Genomic DNA, 20,157 nt, shown 5'->3' on the forward strand with positions numbered 1-20,157 from the left:
TCTCCTATGATGCGGCACTGCTTGCTAGGCCCCAACACTCAGGTTCGGTTGAGTGTCCTTACCACATACGTTTTCTGGATTTATTGCCACTTTAATTTGTCAAGTCCATCTAAATTTGCAAATCATCTAACACTATCCTCTACCCAGACTGACTGCTGCTGCCCAAGGGTGTCTCCATAGCTTCGCCATTTAATGAAGACACTCTAAGACAGGGAGTGTTAGTGGCTGGATCACCAGCTGAAAATAAATAACAAAGGAACAAAAAATAAAGCCATCACATTTAAAGTAGAACTAAACCTTCTTATCCTTTACAGCCAAGGAAGCAGCCATCTTAGCACCCTTCACATATCGTCAGTTATGACACAACCATTTGATAGCTTAAAAGGTCAGAGGAGAGCACAAGCAAATGTGACAGTTATAATTCACAGAGTGCCTGGAATGTGACTGTTTTCCCCCTCCAAAAATTACTGTAGCTGCTGACTTTTAAAATAAGGACTATTGCCTGTCCTTGAATCCAGCGATGTGGGCACCCCACCATTGCCAGTAAGGGAATCCGGCAGCCGGTTTCCTACTGCGCATTTGCGAAGCACGCTGTGCTTTCACTGGCCCGGCAGCAGGGGAAGGAAGAGGGGGGCCGAACTGGTGACGTGCCTCGTCGTAGCGAGGTCTGATGGAAGTGGGGACAGGGTACCTATCAAACACAGGTACCCTCTCCCCCCAAAGGGGCCAAATGTGGCACTGCAGGGGGGGGGGGGGATCAGATAAGTGGAGGTTCCACTTTTGGGTAGAACTCTTTAATGCGATTTTGGTTTCGTTCCGCTTTATGGATTAGGAAGTTGCAATATATTACATTTTTGGGTTTAGTATCGCTATAATTTAAAACAGAGTTGATCAATGATCAATAGACTGGGTTCACATATGTGCAAACTGGATGCGGGTTTTCCCGCATCCAATTCGCAGGACATGCGTGTGTGACTGGGCCTCAATGGAGTCAGTTCACACATGTCTGGGGCGGCCACGGTCTGGATTTCAAAAGGGTCCTGTGCATTTTTGGGTCCGGGTCAGGTGTAAATTCAGGCAAAAATTCTCACTTGAATCGCACCTAAACCAGTGAAGAGAAACGCACAGGACCCCATGCTGTAAACCATGGCCGCACATATGAGACATGATCAGTGAGGCTAAAAGCTGGTACACACTAACATTCTGACATTAGTACAGCAATCTCCCCGATGAGCTGTTGTGTTCTGACAGAGGGACGGCCCCCCTGCAAGAACGCCCTGATCAGTGCTCTGTGCCATTGGCTGAATTCACTGATCCGCAGTTGGTCAGCTGCTGATTTTCCACAAAGCTCGTCCGACAGAAGCTGACCAAAGGGCACAGGTCAAATGACGGCCGTTTTTTTTTTTTTTTTTTTTTTGAACCAGCAAATGTGTCCCGACATTCAGGTCGTGTGTCCCAGGCTTTAGGCCTAGTTACGGTTGAACAGAGGACAGGCCCCTAGAAATGTGAAAAATCAGGTATTAACATGCGTGAGAAATAAGGTGAGGCACAGCAAATAACCTGGTTTAAGAAGAGGAAAGAAAACGTTTGTGGTAAATCTAATCTCGTGATAAGACAAGCCTCTGATTACCTCAGGAACTGCCTTTTACCCTGTTAAACACCATGTTCAGCAAGTAACATGTTATTGGCCTATTTATAGTGAGGGGATGTGTCAGACAGAACACAGTATGTGGGATCTACAGATTTTCCAGCACAATAACTAAAGAACACTGAACTCGAGTGACTAACCAGGGATTTTGTCACAGGCGTCATTGTGTAGCAGCTAAGGGGTAATCAGTGAATTGAAAGGCAAGGTGAGTCACACCCCTGTGTTTCAAGATAAGTGGCCTTCTGTGATTTCATAACACGCAGCAGTTCCAACTTTATGGGGTTAGGCCCTAAAAGGGTGAGGCTTCTCAGAAGTGGGGAGTAATCAGGGACAGACTTTGGTGGTTTGGGTGGGAGAGTAATGAGTCCTATTGGATGGGATGCACGCTAATAAATGCTGCTGTAAATCTATGCAGGGGGGGAAAAAACGCATTTGGAGCAGTTGTCCGGTAATCTATTCATTAGTACAAAGCTTTCGAGAGCGGATCACAACGGTTCATGTGAAAATATCAGAAGCGACAAGCACGAAAATGTTTCTCTTAAGATACCAGAACGAACAAGTTTCCTTTTTTAACATTCAATTTTGGAATGAATGGACTTTAGTAATAAAAATCACATTCACTATTAGAAAACCGCTTGTTTGAGAATAATTTTTCATCCTGTTCCTTCAATTTTTCTTGACACTGCAGTCAAAAACAAACATCGATTTGACACCAATAATGTTAGAAAATCAAGAAAATGTACTTAAAACCACAATTTTTTTAACATGATTCAACTAGTGCATGACCAGCTTTAATGATAGCTGCAGGTTTCGTCGAGCAAACTTCAGTCACTGATTGCTATCCAGTTGCAGTCATTTATGCATGATCAGACTGCCAAAGATCTTTCTAAATAGAATATCTTCCCATAAAGATGCATGCCTAGATGGACCATATGTTCATGTTTATTCCTATGGTTGAGCAGAAAGACACCTAGCTGTAGATTTTATGGCAAGGGGAATGTCAAGCCCAGCTGATCAATTCTTCATAGGGATTATCCAAAAGGTGTCCGAGAATGATTGAGCCATGAATAAAGACATTCAGTCGCTTTCCTGATCCAGCCCTGAGAAGATCACGTTATCCCTGTAGGCACCTTTACACAACATATGACTGCATGATGTACAACAAATCTGACATTTTCATGTTTACAGAAAACCTGTTATTAGACAGGGATGTACATACAGGGGTCGTGATTAAGACCCCGCCCCATGCGCCCCCCCTGAACATCTGGCTAGGAGGGACAGCGGCATGTGGAGGGACCGATTCCCTCCATGCAGCCGCTGAATGCCCGCTTCTCCTCCTCTCCCTCCCGCAGACATTCAGCGGCTGCAGGAAGGAAATGGAGAGCATTGGTTGCTCTACATGCTGCCTCCGCCACCTCCCTAATCCCATCCTGCTGCCCCAGGCCCCTGTATGCTCCCTTGGCCCCCCTTTGTCCCCTTCCACAGCGCTGGAGGTTTTCCCCCTCCCGCCAGCTGCTGCGGGGGATACTGTCAGGATGGAGAGCAGGGAAGGAGCTGGGTAAATGTCATTTACCAGCCCCTTCCTTGCGTTAATGAATACTGTAGTCTGTGATCAGTAACAATCACTGGCTCTGTTTTTTATTTTCATTGAAAGCTGAGGCATAGTAAATTGTGTTTACTATGTTTCATTTTATGAATGAACGGGAAGCTCTGTACAGAGCTATTCCTATTCTCTCATTCTGTTCTGCTAAGGCTGCAGAGATGGAGGTTGAGGTGTACCCCCCACACACACACCTTTTTTCTCTGTCTCAAAGGTGAAACATCAGAGGTCTGTTTAGACATCTGATATTTCACCAAAGCCCCCCCAGTCGGGGCTACTAAACAATGTTAAACATTGTAAATAAATAAAATTAAAATGGTAAGTAAATAATAAAAAAAATAAAAAAAATAAAAAAAACGACTGACACCAGAGGCAGAACTGACGGGGTCACACTTGCACGTTCCGCTACCTTGGTGGGACCCAAAGATGGCAGGAAGGGGGCCCACTGTGGGACCATAATTAAGGGTCCCGTGATGGGAGTAAAGGGCCGGGATCAGTGGGAAGGGTCCCAGCTGGGGGCCAGGGGGGCCCTTCATGGTTTCTTGCAGCGGGGCCCTGAAGGTTCTAGTTACACCTCTGTTATAACAGACCTATTTAGACCCCTTTACCGACCCACCTTTTGAGTGACTGGCCTGAGCAAAAATGCAGCATCAGATCTCCTGGTTTGCATGTTTTTGCAGGGACTCAGAAAGCTCTAAAGCAAGGCAGCCAGGAAACTTGCATTTTCAGATAGAAGTCTGCAATGGCAACCTACATATTTCTTTAAGCACGGGTTTTGTTTAGGACTCTCACACCAATGTGTTGCTGTAACATGTTCCACAGTAAAGAGTACTTTTCCCTATACACATTAGGTGGTAAGTCAAGGCATACTTTTATTTATTTATTTATATATATATATATATATATATATATATATATATATATATATATATAATATAATCTACTGATGATGATTTGGCCATGTGTAGGTGACAGGTGCTCTTTAGAGTTTGGCTGAAACTATGAAAGTAATTGTATGCTCGACTATTTTAAGAAATAACTTGTTTCAGCCAATGTCTAGAACTTCAATCTCTTGGTATTCGCAAGAATAAATTTGCCCAAAGCAGCGTTCATCCAAGGTATCTCATTACATGTTAAATCTTGTATAAATCTCACCTAAGCTATTAAGAATTGACAAATAGAGCCACTGATTGATATTATCATGTTACCAAAGATCTTCAGAACATTGCTAGTATAGCGTATATCCGCTTAGTGTAGCAAATTTCTCACCACCATGCTTTTGGATCTATCAAGTCAGATATTAAATTTTGCTGGTGAATATTTAACTCTAAACTCCAGGCAAGCAGCTAAATACACACTTGGGCTCCTTTCACACGGCCGCTCCGTGTGAAAGGTCCGCTGCGGGACTTTTTTTTTTTTTTTTTTCCACGGAGCGGATGACATTTCTGTCATCCGCTCCGTGTGCCCGCATATCATCCCATCCGTTTGCGGATGATATGCGGACCTAATGTAAGTATATGGCACTGCGGATGTCAGCGGATGACACCGCTGACATCCGATTTTCCTTCCTTTCCGTTTTTTACACGGATGGAAAAATGGGGTTCTGTTCCGTTCCAAAAAACGGAACAGAACTGAAAGGAGGAAAATCGGATGTCAGCGGATGGTATTCCGCTGACATCCGCAGTGCCATTCACTTACATTATGTCCGCAAATCATCCGCAAAAAAATAGGAGCGGCCGTGTGAAAGGACCCTTGCTGTTTTTTAGTCACCATAAGCTTTGTAATTCTGTACAGTCAATCCTATGATTTACATACAATTTCTAAACTAAGCTGTTTGGCCGGGTTCTGATGAACAGGCATTCTGGAAAACCTGTAGTCATCCGGATCCCTTTCAGCGCTCTCAGCGAATGGTGGAGAGCACTGATCGGAGTGTTCTGGTGTGGTGGGGGGTGGGCATCCCCCTGTCAGAACACAAAGGAGATTGCTGTACTAACTTTGCATAGTTAGTACAGTGGTTCTAACCAGAGCAGACTAAAAACTCAGTGTGTACCAGGCTTTTTTTTCCTTAAGCCTAGTACACATGATCAGAAATTCAGGCCGCTTTTGAATCGTTATATACAGATCATTAGTACATAGCTTTCAAGAGGCAGTCATAACAGTTCATCCAAAATTATCCGAAGGGACAAACATTTACGTTTAATCAGTACAGTTTTCATCTGAAAATACAAAACGAATACATTAAGACCATGACATCACTCCAAAGTTGTATTCTGTCGTATGAGAATTCGTAAGTTGAGAACCCTTTTCTTTTTCAAAATGAGACTATCATGCAAAAAAATAAAAAATGGACCATCACTCGTCTGATATTCCTGTTGTGTATGTATGAGATGTTATTATTCTCCCTGGTCAGTGTATTAGCATCTTAACCCTCTTTTAGTTGGCATGGATCTGGCCTAGAAAATGTTAAACTGGAAGTAGCACATTGACCTTGCTGACTAGCTGAGCAGTGTGCATCACAAGAGAGACTGACCAGAATGAAAAATATCTGGCAGGTAAAACCATTAACATATATGTATTTCCCCCCTGTAATCAGTTGTTTGCCTGCCGTTCCACTTCCACTTACATTTCTAGGCAAGGGTAAGTGCTACACTCCCTTTTTTTTTTTTTTTTTTTTTACATATTTTTAACGCTAAGATACCTTTTGTCTACAGAGCTCAAGCCCAAATTTTACCCCCAGTTGCTCTATTGATATGAGATGTATAACATTTCAGTAAGAGAAAAATATATTCTTAAAGCAAACCATTTCTGGACTGTGACTGCACAAACACTTTGGAGGGACCTAGTGCCTGCAAGCTTTGCGCGGGTCAGGCCTCTCAGGTGGTCAGTGTTGGTTGCTGTGGTTTCACATTGGAGAGAGTAAAAGTCCTCTGCCTGTGGGGCATGGATTCCTTTTTTTTTCCAAACCCTTCCTCATCTATCAGAAAAAGATCACCCTTCCTGTCTTTTGGGTCTAGTAGGGTACTAAAGGAATGCACTCCCAATGTGCCCCCCTCCTTTCCAATTGACCCTCAGTTCTTTTAAGCATTTCCTTTTGTGTCTGGATTTGTGGTTAGCCATCCAGATGCTTTCTCTGAACCAAAAAGTTCCTGATGCTACCTGACCTGTCAATGGCTTGGTGTTTAAAAGATTGGTTCTTTCCCCCTGCCCTGGAAGAACTTGCTGGTGTCCTCATACCTCTTGATTTAGTCGGGTAAAAAAGATATGACTAAGATTTCTTCCCCTTACTCCTCAGCCGAGGAGGCATCACTAGATCAGGGCAGACCTGATAATACTTGGAACCATATTTTTTTCTGGATCTAGGTTAGACAGATTTGGAGAATTTCCTTTGTCAGGCCCAGGGACGTTGACAGGTGTTTTATGTATATGTGTGTATGTATATATATATATATATATATATATATATATATATATATATATATATATATATATATGTGTGTGTGTAATATAATTTTTTTTTTGTGATGTCTTATACCCAAGTTCAGGTTGTGGAAAACTCTAATTCTTGTCTACTCTTGTGTGGGTGTCATTTGTTTACCCTTCTCCCTTTTCAGTCAGTTTGACTTTGAAGGGGTATCCTTGAGGGTTTTCTGAAGTCTCGAGGTTTATTTGATGATTTGGTAAGAGATCATGATGTGTACTGCAAGGCTTGGTAGCGACAGTTCTCCTGTCTTGCTAGGATTCTCCTCATTTGGTTCTGATTTGGGCATTGGTCCTTCAGGGACCTCTGCGTGCCCCAGACTACTTCCAGTACTTTGTATCTGTCAATCGCTGTTGCCCACCCCTGTGTTGCGACTGTCATTGGACATCCAAATATTTCAGAAACTCTGGGGTTGATTTACTAAAACTGGAGAGTGCAAAATCTGGTGCATCTGTGCCAATCCGCTTTTAAATTAGGGTTAAATTAGGCTTTCACAAAAAAAAAAAAAATGGAAGCTGGTTTCTATGCAGACCTGCACCAGATTTTGCACTCTTCAGTTGTAGTAAAATCCACCCCTCTGCGTCTCACGATGGAGAAAATATGATTTTGGTATCTACTACCAAAACCTTTCACAGAGCCATTTTAGGAACACATGGAACCTATTGCTCTTTTTTCTAGCCCTGTATATTGCTTTCTCAAAAAGGCATTTTTCTGTTTGCTGGTATCCCAAGCTGCTGTAGGCAGCAGCGTAACCCAACTGTTAATGATTTCCTGTGTCCTTCAATGGGAAGAAAAGGATTTATATCATTCTAAAAATGCTAATATTTTGATTTAATTCATTGCACAATATACTCACCCCTCATCACTCCAATACCAGTGCCCAATATCTTTTTGTGGCCATCTTAATTAGCCGGCCCTAGTAACCATTGCCCTCTGATTCCTTTTGTTCCAAATTGTATTGTAACGGTAATGTCTGCTTTCATTTTGTTAAGCGCTGCGCAAACTGTAAGCGCTGCGCTATATAAATCCTGTATAATAATAATAATGATTGAGCATCAGAGTACATTTATTCTGGCACGGAGGTATCCTAAACAGGCAGGTAAGAAGATTGCCAAAAGGCAGCTCCGTTTGTTTTTTTGCAGGAAGTGACATAGCATGTCTCTTCTTCAATAAAGAGCCCACTTGCTCGCAGTTTTTTTACGTTTTTCAGTTTAGTTCCGCTTTAAGTAGCAGGAATGAAGACAGTATTACAACAGGAGCAGACGTGTTATATTTCTATGTGACTCTCCATGGCCTGGAGGAAAAAGGGTATGGACTGAAGTGTCAGCTGCTTTGTGCATACATCTGTTCTGCACATGTAATATTCATAGACACAAGCTGCTGTGAGGGTATTGCAGGTTACTTTAATCAAGTGAGTTTAGGTGCTGTAAGATCCTGCAGCTCCCAGTGCAAGGATTCTAGGAAACACCCAAATTATGGCAAACCCCTCTTCATTTTTGCAGTTGACCATTGTCCATTCATAATTTAAAGGACAACTGCACCTTTGTTTTCAAAAGCAACATTTTTAATGAGACTAACAGACTTTTTAAATCAGCCAAAGAAAGGCAATCTTTTGTCCATATAAACTATGATTTTGCATGGTCTAACTAAATTAACTTTGTTGTTAAAATCAACTAAATTGTTGCTGCTTGCATCATCACTAATCTTCAGTCTCCTGTGGAGGACCATGTACACTTGAGGCACTATCCTGTGCTCTACCCGGCTCACTGCCATCCTGCCCCCTCCCCCACCCTATTTAACCCACCTACCATGTTATTTCATGTCTTTATTAACATTATGGAGAGTTGAACCGTAAGGGCTTGTGCACACATGCACTGTATGCATGTAAATATTTCTGTAACGTTTACGTGCATACAAGCATACAGGACAGATATGCACTATTGGTTGCTAGGACTCCAAGCGGCTCATGCTGCTTGGATCTTAGCATTTAAGAACACTAGTCTGCTCGAGCGGCCTTCATCCTAGCAACAATGTGAAGAGGAGCTAGTGCTCCTTGTATGCATAGTTGGGTGTTGCGGTTCCCCATCAGGTCTGCACTGATTGATGGTAGGAGATGTTTCTGCTTCTGCTCTTCCTATGTTAACTCTTATCCATTAGTATTGTTCCCAACTATCTCTACAGAACATGTTATGCTATGGAGAGGAAGAGCGATTCTGTAGTCCTAACACACTTCTTGTCTTAGGGTAACAATTCTGTTCCTCCATTTTATTTTACATTGAGTGTCATCCTAGGAGAGGAACTGTCTTACTGGCAGGGTCAACTGTTGAAAGTAATGAATAAAGCCTAATATATATATATATATATATATATATATATATATATATATATATATACAGTGGGTACGGAAAGTATTCAGACCCCCTTAAATTTTTCACTCTTTGTTATATTGGAGCCATTTGCTAAAATCCTTTAAGTTCATTCTTCTTCCTCATGAATGTACACATAGCACCCCATACTGACAGAAAAACACAGAATTGTTCACATTGTTGCAGATTTATTAAAAAAGAAAAACTGAAATATCACATGGTCCTAAGTATTCAGACCCTTTGCTCAGTATTTAGTAGAAGCCCCCTTTTGATCTAATACAGCCAGGAGTCTTTTTGGGAAAGATGCAACAAGTCTTTCACACCTGGATTTGGGGATCCTCTGCCATTCCTCCTTGCAGATCCTCTCCAGTTCTGTCAGGTTGGATGGTAAACGTTGGTGGACAGCCATTTTTAGGTCTCTCCAGAGATGCTCAATTGGGTTTAAGTCAGGGCTCTGGCTGGGCCATTCAAGAACAGTCACGGAGTTGTTGTGAAGCCACTCCTTCGTTATTTTAGCTGTGTTCTTAGGGTCATTGTCTTGTTGGAAGGTAAACCTTCGGCCCAGTCTGAGGTCCAGAGCACTCTGGAGAAGGTTTTTGTCCAGGATATCCCTGTACTTGGCCGCATTCATCTTTCCCTCGATTGCAACCAGTCGTCCTGTCCCTGCAGCTGAAAAACACCCCCACAGCATGATGCTGCCACCACCATGCTTCACTGTTGGGACTGTATTGGACAGGTGATGAGCAGTGCCTGGTTTTCTCCACACATACTGCTTAGAATTAAAGCCAAAAAGTTCTATTTTGGTCTCATCAGACCAGAGAATCTTATTTCTCACCATCTTGGAGTCCTTCAGGTGTTTTTTTAGCAAACTCCATGCGGGCTTTCATGTGTCTTACACTGAGGAGAGGCTTCCGTCGGGCCACTCTGCCATAAAGCCCCGACTGGTGGAGGGCTGCAGTGATGGTTGACTTTCTACAACTTTCTCCCATCTCCTGACTGCATCTCTGGAGCTCAGCCACAGTGATCTTTGGGTTCTTCTTTACCTCTCTCACCAAGGCTCTTCTCCCCCGATAGCTCAGTTTGGCCGGATGGCCAGCTCTAGGAAGGGTTCTGGTCGTCCCAAACGTCTTCCATTTGAGGATTATGGAGGCCACTGTGCTCTTAGGAACCTTAAGTGCAGCAGAAATCTTTTTGTAACCTTGGCCAGATCTGTGCCTTGCCACAATTCTGTCTCTGAGCTCTTCAGGCAGTTCCTTTGACCTCATGATTCTCATTTGCTCTGACATGCATTGTGATCTGGAAGGTCTTATATAGACAGGTGTGTGGCTTTCCTAATCAAGTCCAATCAGTATAATCAAACACAGCTGGACTCAAATGAAGGTGTGGAACCATCTCAAGTATGATCAGAAGAAATGGAAAGCACCTGAGTTAAATATATGAGTGTCACAGCAAAGGGTCTGAATACTTAGGACCATGTGATATTTCAGTTTTTCTTTTTTAATAAATCTGCAACAATGTCAACAATTCTGTGTTTTTCTGTCAGTATGGGGTGCTATGTGTACATTCATGAGGAAGAAGAATGAACTTAAATGATTTTAGCAAATGGCTGCAATATAACAAAGAGTGAAAAATTTAAGGGGGTCTGAATATTTTCCGTACCCACTGTATATATATATATATATATATATATATATATATATATATATATATAGCGGCCACCACATCTAAGGACCAGTTATCTGCAATATTTGACTTTTTTTATTTTTCTCGGGTCTAGCTATGCTTTAACTAAATGGCAACTGTGCAGTGAGATAAACCTATTGATGCAGCCATACAAGGGGTGACCGAATCCTAGCTGCTAGGATATGCACACCGAGATTGTCATCCTGTATGCATCCTTTCCACTTGAGTTTAGGCATTCTCTGCAATTTTTGAGATGTTTGTTTAAATAAAACAATATTGCCATTGCCCTCCACGTTCCATTGTGTTTTACACATGCACATTACAATGAATTGCTTGGGAATGTTTTTATAGGTTACTCAAGATGCTCGGCAGTTTAGAAAATTATTTAGTCAGACCCCATGTTGTTTCACAGCAGGACGTGCTGCAATTGTGTTGCTTTGTTACTCCCTTCGTAATCTGTTTTTACATTTCAGAGACAAGCACTGGTAGACAATCACACACCTGCCTATTATGTCCCCATTACAATCTGAGAAGTTTAGCCGATATGTAAAAGTGTAATTAAAATTGGACATCTTTAGCAGATAAACCTTTGATAGCATCCCAGTTTTGGTTAAGTGGATATTTTTCTTTTATTATATATTCTCCTATAAATGATAAATACTAGGAGAATAGATCTGTAATTGTGGGAGGGCATGGTAACTTAATTTAATCCTATATTTCCACAGCTGGAGTTTGTAGATTACGTGTTCCATGTAGAGCGAGGGCGCCGAGAAACGGCCAATCTGGAGCTCCTGCTGCAGCGCTGCAGTGAAGTACAGCACTGGGTCAGTACGCAAACCCTTCTCTGCGAGGCTCCAGCGAGGAGGACTCAACTTCTCAAGAAGTTCATCAAGACAGCAGCCATGTGAGTTGTGACCTCAAGACGACAAGTGTGTGTCAGTGTGATGAAGTAAGAGAAGCAAAGCCAGAGCAGTTGTTCTACGAACCAATAAGCTTTTATCTTTCAAGTGAAGAAGGGAATTCAGCTCTTAGGGGTGAAAGCTCCTAAATGTATAAATCAGTTCATTGTGTGTTCAAACAGAATTTTTTTATTTTTTTTGCAAATATAATTTTATTAAAGTTTCAATGTATGAAAATTGTTAATCCACATCACATTTTAACCAAAATTACATAAACAATAGAGAAGAAGTAAGAATTCCCTCCCTTCTTAATACGACCACTGTGATACCATTTCTACTCCCCATCCCAGGGACATAATACATGTTTTGCTCTCACCCACATTTCCCATTTACCTACTAAAGAAGAAAAACAGAAAATGAGAAAAACAGAAATGTTTAACTCCGCAACAGCTAGAAAGACAAAGATCAAAAGTTTAAATGACCTTTTCCAATGGCTCCCATGATGGTTTTCTTATGCCAATGCACAGTATCTATATCCTCATTTATAGTTTGCTTTGATTAGTGGGGTTCAGACCTCCTTTGGACATGGAATTTTGAACTATTATTAGTTATGCAATACTCACCAAGGGTGAGGATAGAACAGCATTTCCCAACCTTTTCAACATGGAGGAAACCTTAAAACAACTTTCTAGTCTCAGATACCCCTACTAATTATTACAATATATTCAACTTAGGATACATTAGTGTGATGGTCTGTGGAAAGAATGTTCCTTACACTTATGGTCATTGGGAAGGATTGGCTCTAGCAACCTCGAGTCTAGAGGAACCCTAGGATTCCATTAAACCCTGGTTGAGAAGCCATGAGATAGAGGCTAAAGCAGGCCATAAACAGGTTCCTTTGATTGCTCAATCAAAGGATACTGCAAATTTTGTCCGGTTCATTGGGAACTGGACGGAATTTGCATAATGTATGCCCAGCTTCAAAATAGCTGTTTGACTCCGTCCTCGTTAAAGGATATGGCAGGGCATGAAAGACACAGTGATGTATAGAGTGTGCATTGGACTATACAGAAGAGAAGATTAAAAATGGTCAGAAATGTGAAAACCTATCTCCTGCAGATTGGGAGAATCACAACCATGTAATTGTTTCCTCTTGGTCAATCCTCCATTGATCAGATCATTCGGCATGCACATATTTAGGAGAAAAGGAGGGTCACAATTTGTTCGTCACATACTGGATTTGTCTGGTCTGCCCAATTCACTGCAAATTTAAGAGCCAGGTTGCACTATCTAGTAAAGCTGGCCATACAGGGATTACAATTTGGCTGGTTGAGCAGGGAAGAATTTTGTGTATGGGTCAGCTAGTTGTATACAATTCGATTTATCAATCAACTAGTGTACAACCAGCCTGACGGGTTTATCCCAAATCATCAGTGCCGCAGGCTATAGCCAGCAACGCTGATCATTGTATTCGGCTCCCCCGCTGTCAGAATACAAAAGCTCAGTGGGAGTGGTTCCTCCATCCACATTGAATGTCTGGATGGGGGAATCTGTTCTTCTTTTTTTTTTTGTTTTTTTGTTTTTTTGTTTTTTTTGAACGGAAAAAAAAGAATCCTGTATGGCCAGCTTAACAGTGGTCTCCATGGAGTTTTTGTCTTTATAATTTTATCTATTATGACTTGCCATAAAACAATCATCACCAAATATTTCTCCCTCTCTGTTCTCCTCTGTTGTTTCCTCACTGCCCCTCTGCAGATGTAAACAGAACCAGGACCTCTTATCGTTTTTTGCTATAGTGATGGGACTGGACAATGGCGCAGTAAGCCGTCTACGCGTTAGCTGGGAGGTAAAAATAAAATTCAGATTTTCAATATTTATTCCCCTAAAGGGATGTTTAAAGGGAATGTGTAAAAAAAAAAAAAAAATATATATATATATATATATATATATATATATATATATATATATATATATATTTTAGCTATATATATATAGCTGTATTTTATTTATTATGTTCATTAATATAAAATAAGTATTTTGTATTTTCTGTCTATTGAATATGAAATAAATATATATGCCTGCAGCGTTTTTCAACTCATTCTACAGATCTAATGAACAGAGCAATAATATCACACAGATTGTGGAAAGACTTCAAGTAGAATTAAAGGCAGTTATTTTTCATTTTGTATAGAGTAAGGTAGGGTTATAACCCCCGTCAGTTTTTTTTTTTTTTCCATAGATGTCCTCATTGGGTAGATTTGCCTTTACTTCCTATCCCATTGCCAAAACAGGAATCAAGAGGAATTCCTTCCAAAGTGGGAGAATCCTTGGTTGTCACCAGGGTTCGCAGAACTAGTGGCCACTTTCTTTCTGGGGGCAACCCAAAATTTGGGGTTTTCATTTACTTTAACTTTTGGTAAGAATGGAAAAGAGGACAAATCGAGAGGATGAATCTCCATATCTGGGCAAAGACGTTCATAAAAACTGAAAGGGGTTCTAATCCCTCTCCACTCTATCCAAAAGTAAAAGTTTTTTCTTTAGGTACACTTTAAGCTGGCTATATAGTGCATTGCTTTACAGATGTACACAGTCAAATGTTAACCTTACTCTCTTCTTTCATCAGAAACTACCTGGGAAGTTTAAGAATCTGTTCAGGAAGTTTGAGAATTTAACGGTAAGAGGCAGAAGGATCATTTTTGCAGGAGGGATTTATAATATTGGGATTCTTTGTACGTATATTTACCGAAAACTGGCAGAAAGTAGCCACAGACAGTTATATTTTGATTGCCAAATTTTGCAAACGACCGTGTAGTCTGTTATTTGAAAGTTAAAGTGTATCTGAACCCTTTTTTTGCTTAAATCTCCCCGCTGATCCTGCCAGTGACACATTTCCTGTCCTACGGTGACAACTCCCACTCACTGTACTTTATTATCCACTTCAGTTTTACTGTTACAAGGCGGTAGCTGTGCGCCGGATCACGTATATGTATGTGATCCAGCTTTTCTTGGTAGGGGGGACGCATGCGCTGTTATACATAATCGGAGCCAATCGCGAGGCTTGATGTCCACCAGCACCCTCCGATCATGCGTTAGACAGGCAGAAGCGCAGTCTGCCTAAGTGAACAAGGCAGATTGCCATTCTGTCAGTAGGGAAGGCATGGATCCTGTGTTCCTGAAAAGCAGGGACATGGATGCATGCCTTCCCTTAGTAAAAGCACCTCGCATAGTACACAAACACTAGCTAGACATGCTGGTAACCCTTTGATCGCCCCTGATGTTAACCCCTTCCCAGCCAGTGTCCTTAGCACAGTGACAGTGCATATTTTTTTTAGCACTGATCACTGTATTTGTGTCACTGGTTCCCAAAAAGTGTCAAAGGCGTTAATTAGTGTCAGCAAGTCCCGCTATAAGGCTCCATTCACACCTGGGCGTTTTCAGCTCCAAAAACGCTCAAAAGAAACGCTTCCAAAACGCCCAACAAGTAAAACCCCATTCATTTAAATGGCCCCTGTTCACATCTGAGCGTTTTGCAAAACGCCTGTAACTGAAAAAAGTACATGAGCTTCTTCTTGGGCTGATTACCAGCGTTTTTGATAGATGTCAATGAAAAACGCCTGAAAAAATTGCGGTAAAATCGCGGTAAAAACCGCTACGCTCAAGTGTGAATGCAGCCTTAGTCTCTGTTCGTCTCCATTACTAGTAAAAAATAAATAAAAATAAACAAAAATCTTCCATAGTTTGTAGACGCTATACCTTTTGCGGAAACCAAATTCCAAAAAATTTGATTTTTGTTTTTTTTAACCAAAAACGTGACAGAATACGTATTGACCTAAATTGATAAAGAAAATATTTTTTTCCATTTTTTTTTTTTATTGGATGTGTTTTATAGCAGAAATGTTTTTTTTTTTTTTTTTTCAAAATTGTCTGTCTTTTTTTTGTTTACAGCGCAAAAAATAAAAACAGCAGAGGTTATTAAATACCACCAAAAGAAAGCTCTATTTGTGGAAAAAGTACAGTGTCCCTTGACTGCACAATTTCCATTAACATAATGCAGTGCTGTATCACAAAAATTGGCTTAGTCAGGAAGGTGGGGGGTTAAATCATTTGAAGGTCAAGTGGTTAAGGAGGAGCAATGTTGTCACACTAGGACAGGAAAGTGTATTTAGACTAGAGGACTCTCTCCCAGTGGCGGTTTTAGGCACGGGCGAATGGGGCATCCGCCCGGGGCGGCATTTTTTCATAACACGTGGGGGGCGGCATGCCCGGGCAGCGGACCGGTACCGGTCCGTGGATCAAATGGTACCGGACCGCCCGAGCCCCGTTCGCCCATGCCTAAAACCGCAGCAGCCGAGCCGAGGAGCAGAGCATTGCTCCCCCCCCCGAGCCCGCCCATTGTGTGACAATAGCGAATGATAATTCGCTATTGTCACACTGATCCTCCTCCTGGCCAATCAGGGAGCGGGTCCTCCCGCTTCCTGATTGGCCGAAAGGCAAACCCCACGCCATTGGCCGAGGAGGAGGCGCCGCGGGAGGACTGAAGAGACGTGAAGAGAAGTGAGGTAAGTGCTGTGCACGGACGGGTCTCGCCGGGGGGGGGGGGGGACGCTGGCGCTCTGCATTGAAAAGTGGCACTCTGGCATGGCATCTCTACATTGAAAGGGGGCAATGCTGTGGCGCTCTGCATTAAAGGGGGCAATGCTGTGGCATCTCTACATTGAAAGGGGGCATTGCTGTGGCGCTCTGCATTGAAAGGGGGCATTGCTGCGGCGCTCTGCATTGAAAGGGGGCATTGCTGCGGCGCTCTGCATTGAAAGGGGGCATTGCTGTGGCGCTCTGCATTGAAAAGGGGCATTGCTGTGGCGCTCTGCATTAAAGGGGGCAGTGCTGTGGTGCTCTGCATTGAAAAGGGGCAATGCGTTTATTGGGGGCAACAATGCTGTGGCACTCTGCATTTATTGGGGGCATTGCTGTGGCACTCTGCATTTATTGGGGGCATTGCTGTGGCACTCTGCATTTATTGGGGGCAATGCTGTGGCACTCTGCATTTATTGGGGGCATTGCTGTGGCACTCTGCTTTTATTGGGGGCATTGCTGTGGCACTCTGCTTTTATTGGGGGCAATGCTGTGGCACTCTGCATTTATTGGGGGCATTGCTGTGGCACTCTGCATTTATTGGGGGCAACAATGCTGTGGCACTCTGCATTTATTGGGGGCATTGCTGTGGCACTCTGCATTTATTGGGGGCGTTGTTGTGGCACTCTGCATTTATTGGGGGCATTTCTGTGGCACTCTGCATTTATTGAGGGCAACAATGCTGTGGCACTCTGCATTTATTGGGGGCAAAGCTGTGGCACTCTGCATTTATTGGGGGCAATGCTGTGGCATTTATTGTTATGTTGTCATGTTGTTGTTTTTTTTTGGGGGGGGGGGCGCCGGGAGGGAGTCTTGCCCAGGGAGCAATTTAATGTAGAACCGCCACTGCTCTCTCCCCATCTCTGTATCAACATGGAGAGGTGTTCTATAGTCCCCATGACTAGGGAACGGTTTGATTACTGGCAGGTTCTTTTGTGTATGTTATTTACCTTTAATTTGCATAATTTACCATACCTACTTTTTTTTTTTTTTTTTTTGCACATACATTTTGCAGATTATGCTCGATTTTCGCAGATGTCTTCTGAGCAAATGTTTTTAAGATTTTTAAAGGATTTTTTGCTAGGTTGGTAAAACGGCTAACAGAGCTTCTCTGCCTCTTTCTCTAGGATCCATGCAGGAATCACAAGTCCTATCGTGAAATGGTGTCTCGCATGCGACCCCCAGTAATCCCATTCATTCCTCTCATCCTAAAAGGTAAGCATGGGCAAAATGTGACCACATGTCCATAATTCCTCACCGCTACCCTATCCTTTTCATCTTTACAGTATCCACATAGAGACCAAAACTCTAAAAGATATTAAACCCCACCGCTGCCTTATTCTGCCAATACAGGATCAAAGTAGAAGAACCCCCTAGTTAAATTACATTTACTTTGCTAAAGCACCACATATCGTCAACGATTCCCTTATTTTTTAAATAAAATACTAGTTTATACCTCCTTTGTTGCATATTAGTGCTGCTGATCTCCTGTAGCTTCCTTACAGTCACTTCAGGTCTACATGAATACTCTGCAACAATGTCTACATGACGTTTCCCGATGATGTCAACAGTGCACCATGCCTGCATAATGTGTGCTGAAATTACCACTTCTAACCTCTAGCCAGGGTGACAACGCAGAAGCATCATTGGCAGACAGGGACAGAGTGTTGTCCCCCTATTATAACAAGTGCCTCAACAATGCCATTTATAGTAAGATCACCAGGTTTTATTATAATGAAAGCTGCAGATTTTAAAACTCTACAGGTTCCCTCACTTAAATTTCTGCCTGTTTTTGCTTACTGTACTCAACATTGAGTCCCACTTTCCATTTAATCCTCCTTCATGCCCTTTTTGATTGCTCCCCTCAGACAGTAATCATCATTCTTTCTTTCTGTTTCTTCCCTCAGACCTCACATTTCTACATGAAGGTAGCAAAACCTTTGTTGATGGGCTTGTGAATGTGGAGAAAATGGTGAGTCCTGACACCGGTATCATAAAAGTTGAATTTTAGTCAAACTGCTAAATACAGAGATTAAATTAATTTAAGGGTTCTTTTATCTGCCAAACTGTGCATTATCTGTTCATCCAATTCTGTGATTTGCACATCTCTGCCAGACAATACAGCCAGGCAGATGTCACTACTTGATGTGTTAGGGCCCATTAACAGCACAATCCTCACCCAACGCACAAACAAGGCGATTTGTCTCGAGTCCTTTGAGTTCAGTTCAGACTAATGCAGAGCCAAAAATAAAAGTAGGACCTACTCTATTTTTTCAGCACGGCGTGCTGCAACGCCCTACACTGCTTTGCAACCCGTTGCAGTGAATAAAGTAGAATTAAATCATTTTGTAACATTTCAGTAAAGTTGAAAAAAGTGTGATGCGGTTTTACACCAGCAGCCACGTTATAATGTGGCCCCTGGAGGGAACGAGCCTTTACAGTTGAAGACTTTAGAAGAAATGCAGTGGTTACTTGCTCCACCCACAGCCTGCTGATTGGACAGTAAAGGAGCAGCAGGAAAAATAGAAACATAGAATGTGTCGGCAGATAAGAACCATTTGGCCCATCTAGTCTGCCCAATATATTGGGAAATTGAACTCTCTGCTCCTATCTGCATGTTTGTCAGCTGTTTTGTATGCAGCACATCTGATTGGCTCCCATTCTGCCTCCCTGCCTGAGTGCTGCTATATAGGGAATTGCCACAGGTGTAAATACCAAGTTCAATTTAGGTGCTTTCCTAAAATATATTTAATAATCTATTAATAAAAGCAACAAAGAGATAGAAATTGAAATCTGACTATGCTGGCCAGGTAAGGAATACATAACCTGTTTTATTACAAATATCAAAAGGTCGTACAATATGTATTTACAAACTACAGTATAATCCTGGATTTCTTGCTTTTAAGTGAGACCAACTGCATATAGTTGTATAGGTAGCCATCACTAAATTAACTTATTCATGGCTTATGTCCAATACAAAATATAAAAATAGATCTCCATGAGTCCAACGCATTTCACCCAAAATGGCTTCATCAGGACTCATGAAGGATTATAGCAGTATTTTATAATATATAGAAGGGTTAATTAATATCTAGCTACATACATTGTGCATTTTATAAATGCCTGGCGTTCAACTTTAGGGTAGCTCCGCACTGCCACGGTGTGATCTCACTGCGCTTTAGACAAAGCCCAGCTAACCCGCAGTTTTAGTGTGGGCTAGCTGCACTTTCCCCATAGACATCTGTGATGTTGGGCGGTTTTGGTGCATTTTCAGAAAGTGCGCCAAAGATGCAGCATGCAGGAGTTTTTGGTACAGTTTGAGAAACTGTAAGACCTCATAGAAGTCTATGGGGAAAGCGCAGCTAACCCGCACAAAGACCACGGGCTGGCTGCGCTTTAGAAAAAGTGCAGCAGAGCAATGTGAAGCCGCCCTTAATATTTGGTTGAATCCCAGTAATTGAAATTTTACTTTTTGGAAAAAACAGGTCTCTTTCAGCTTTCTAAAGCCAAAAGCCATCCAAAATGTTTGTTGAAGTTTTGGATGGACTGAGTCTCTGCCAGGCTTTTATTCCTGTCTGTAACTCCAGGGGAGATTTTTTTTTTCCCAATGACATGACTGAACTCGAAGTGTTGGGGACAGAGACAGAAAATATTAGTTGAGTGCGACGAAACGTGTACGGTTTTTTTGCTGTCTGTGTCTTTTTCTAATGACCCTGTTTCCCTTTTTTTCCTGTGCTGGTGTCATGGATGCATTTTTGATCATTTCCTGTAATGATACTCCATTGGATGCTGTCACATCGCTAGACACTATTAAGGCCTTATGCACACTTGGAGTTTTGCCAGCCTCATTG

At 42.1% G+C, this 20,157-nt stretch overlaps 1 protein-coding gene across 1 annotated transcript in view; it reads left to right on the plus strand.

The window, feature by feature from the left end:
- RAPGEFL1 (Rap guanine nucleotide exchange factor like 1) overlaps positions 1–20,157 on the plus strand; it is a 137,362-nt gene that overhangs the window by 109,417 nt on the left and 7,788 nt on the right. Inside the window, exons 9-13 of the mRNA XM_082271513.1 lie at positions 11,501–11,679; positions 13,430–13,520; positions 14,298–14,348; positions 17,434–17,521; positions 18,214–18,278. Coding sequence (XP_082127639.1) covers positions 11,501–11,679; positions 13,430–13,520; positions 14,298–14,348; positions 17,434–17,521; positions 18,214–18,278 — 474 coding nt within the window. The remainder of the gene's footprint in view (positions 1–11,500; positions 11,680–13,429; positions 13,521–14,297; positions 14,349–17,433; positions 17,522–18,213; positions 18,279–20,157) is intronic.

Source organism: Pelophylax lessonae (assembly GCF_965119305.1).
Source record: "Pelophylax lessonae genome assembly, chromosome: 11".
Taxonomy (NCBI): Eukaryota; Metazoa; Chordata; class Amphibia; order Anura; family Ranidae; genus Pelophylax; species Pelophylax lessonae.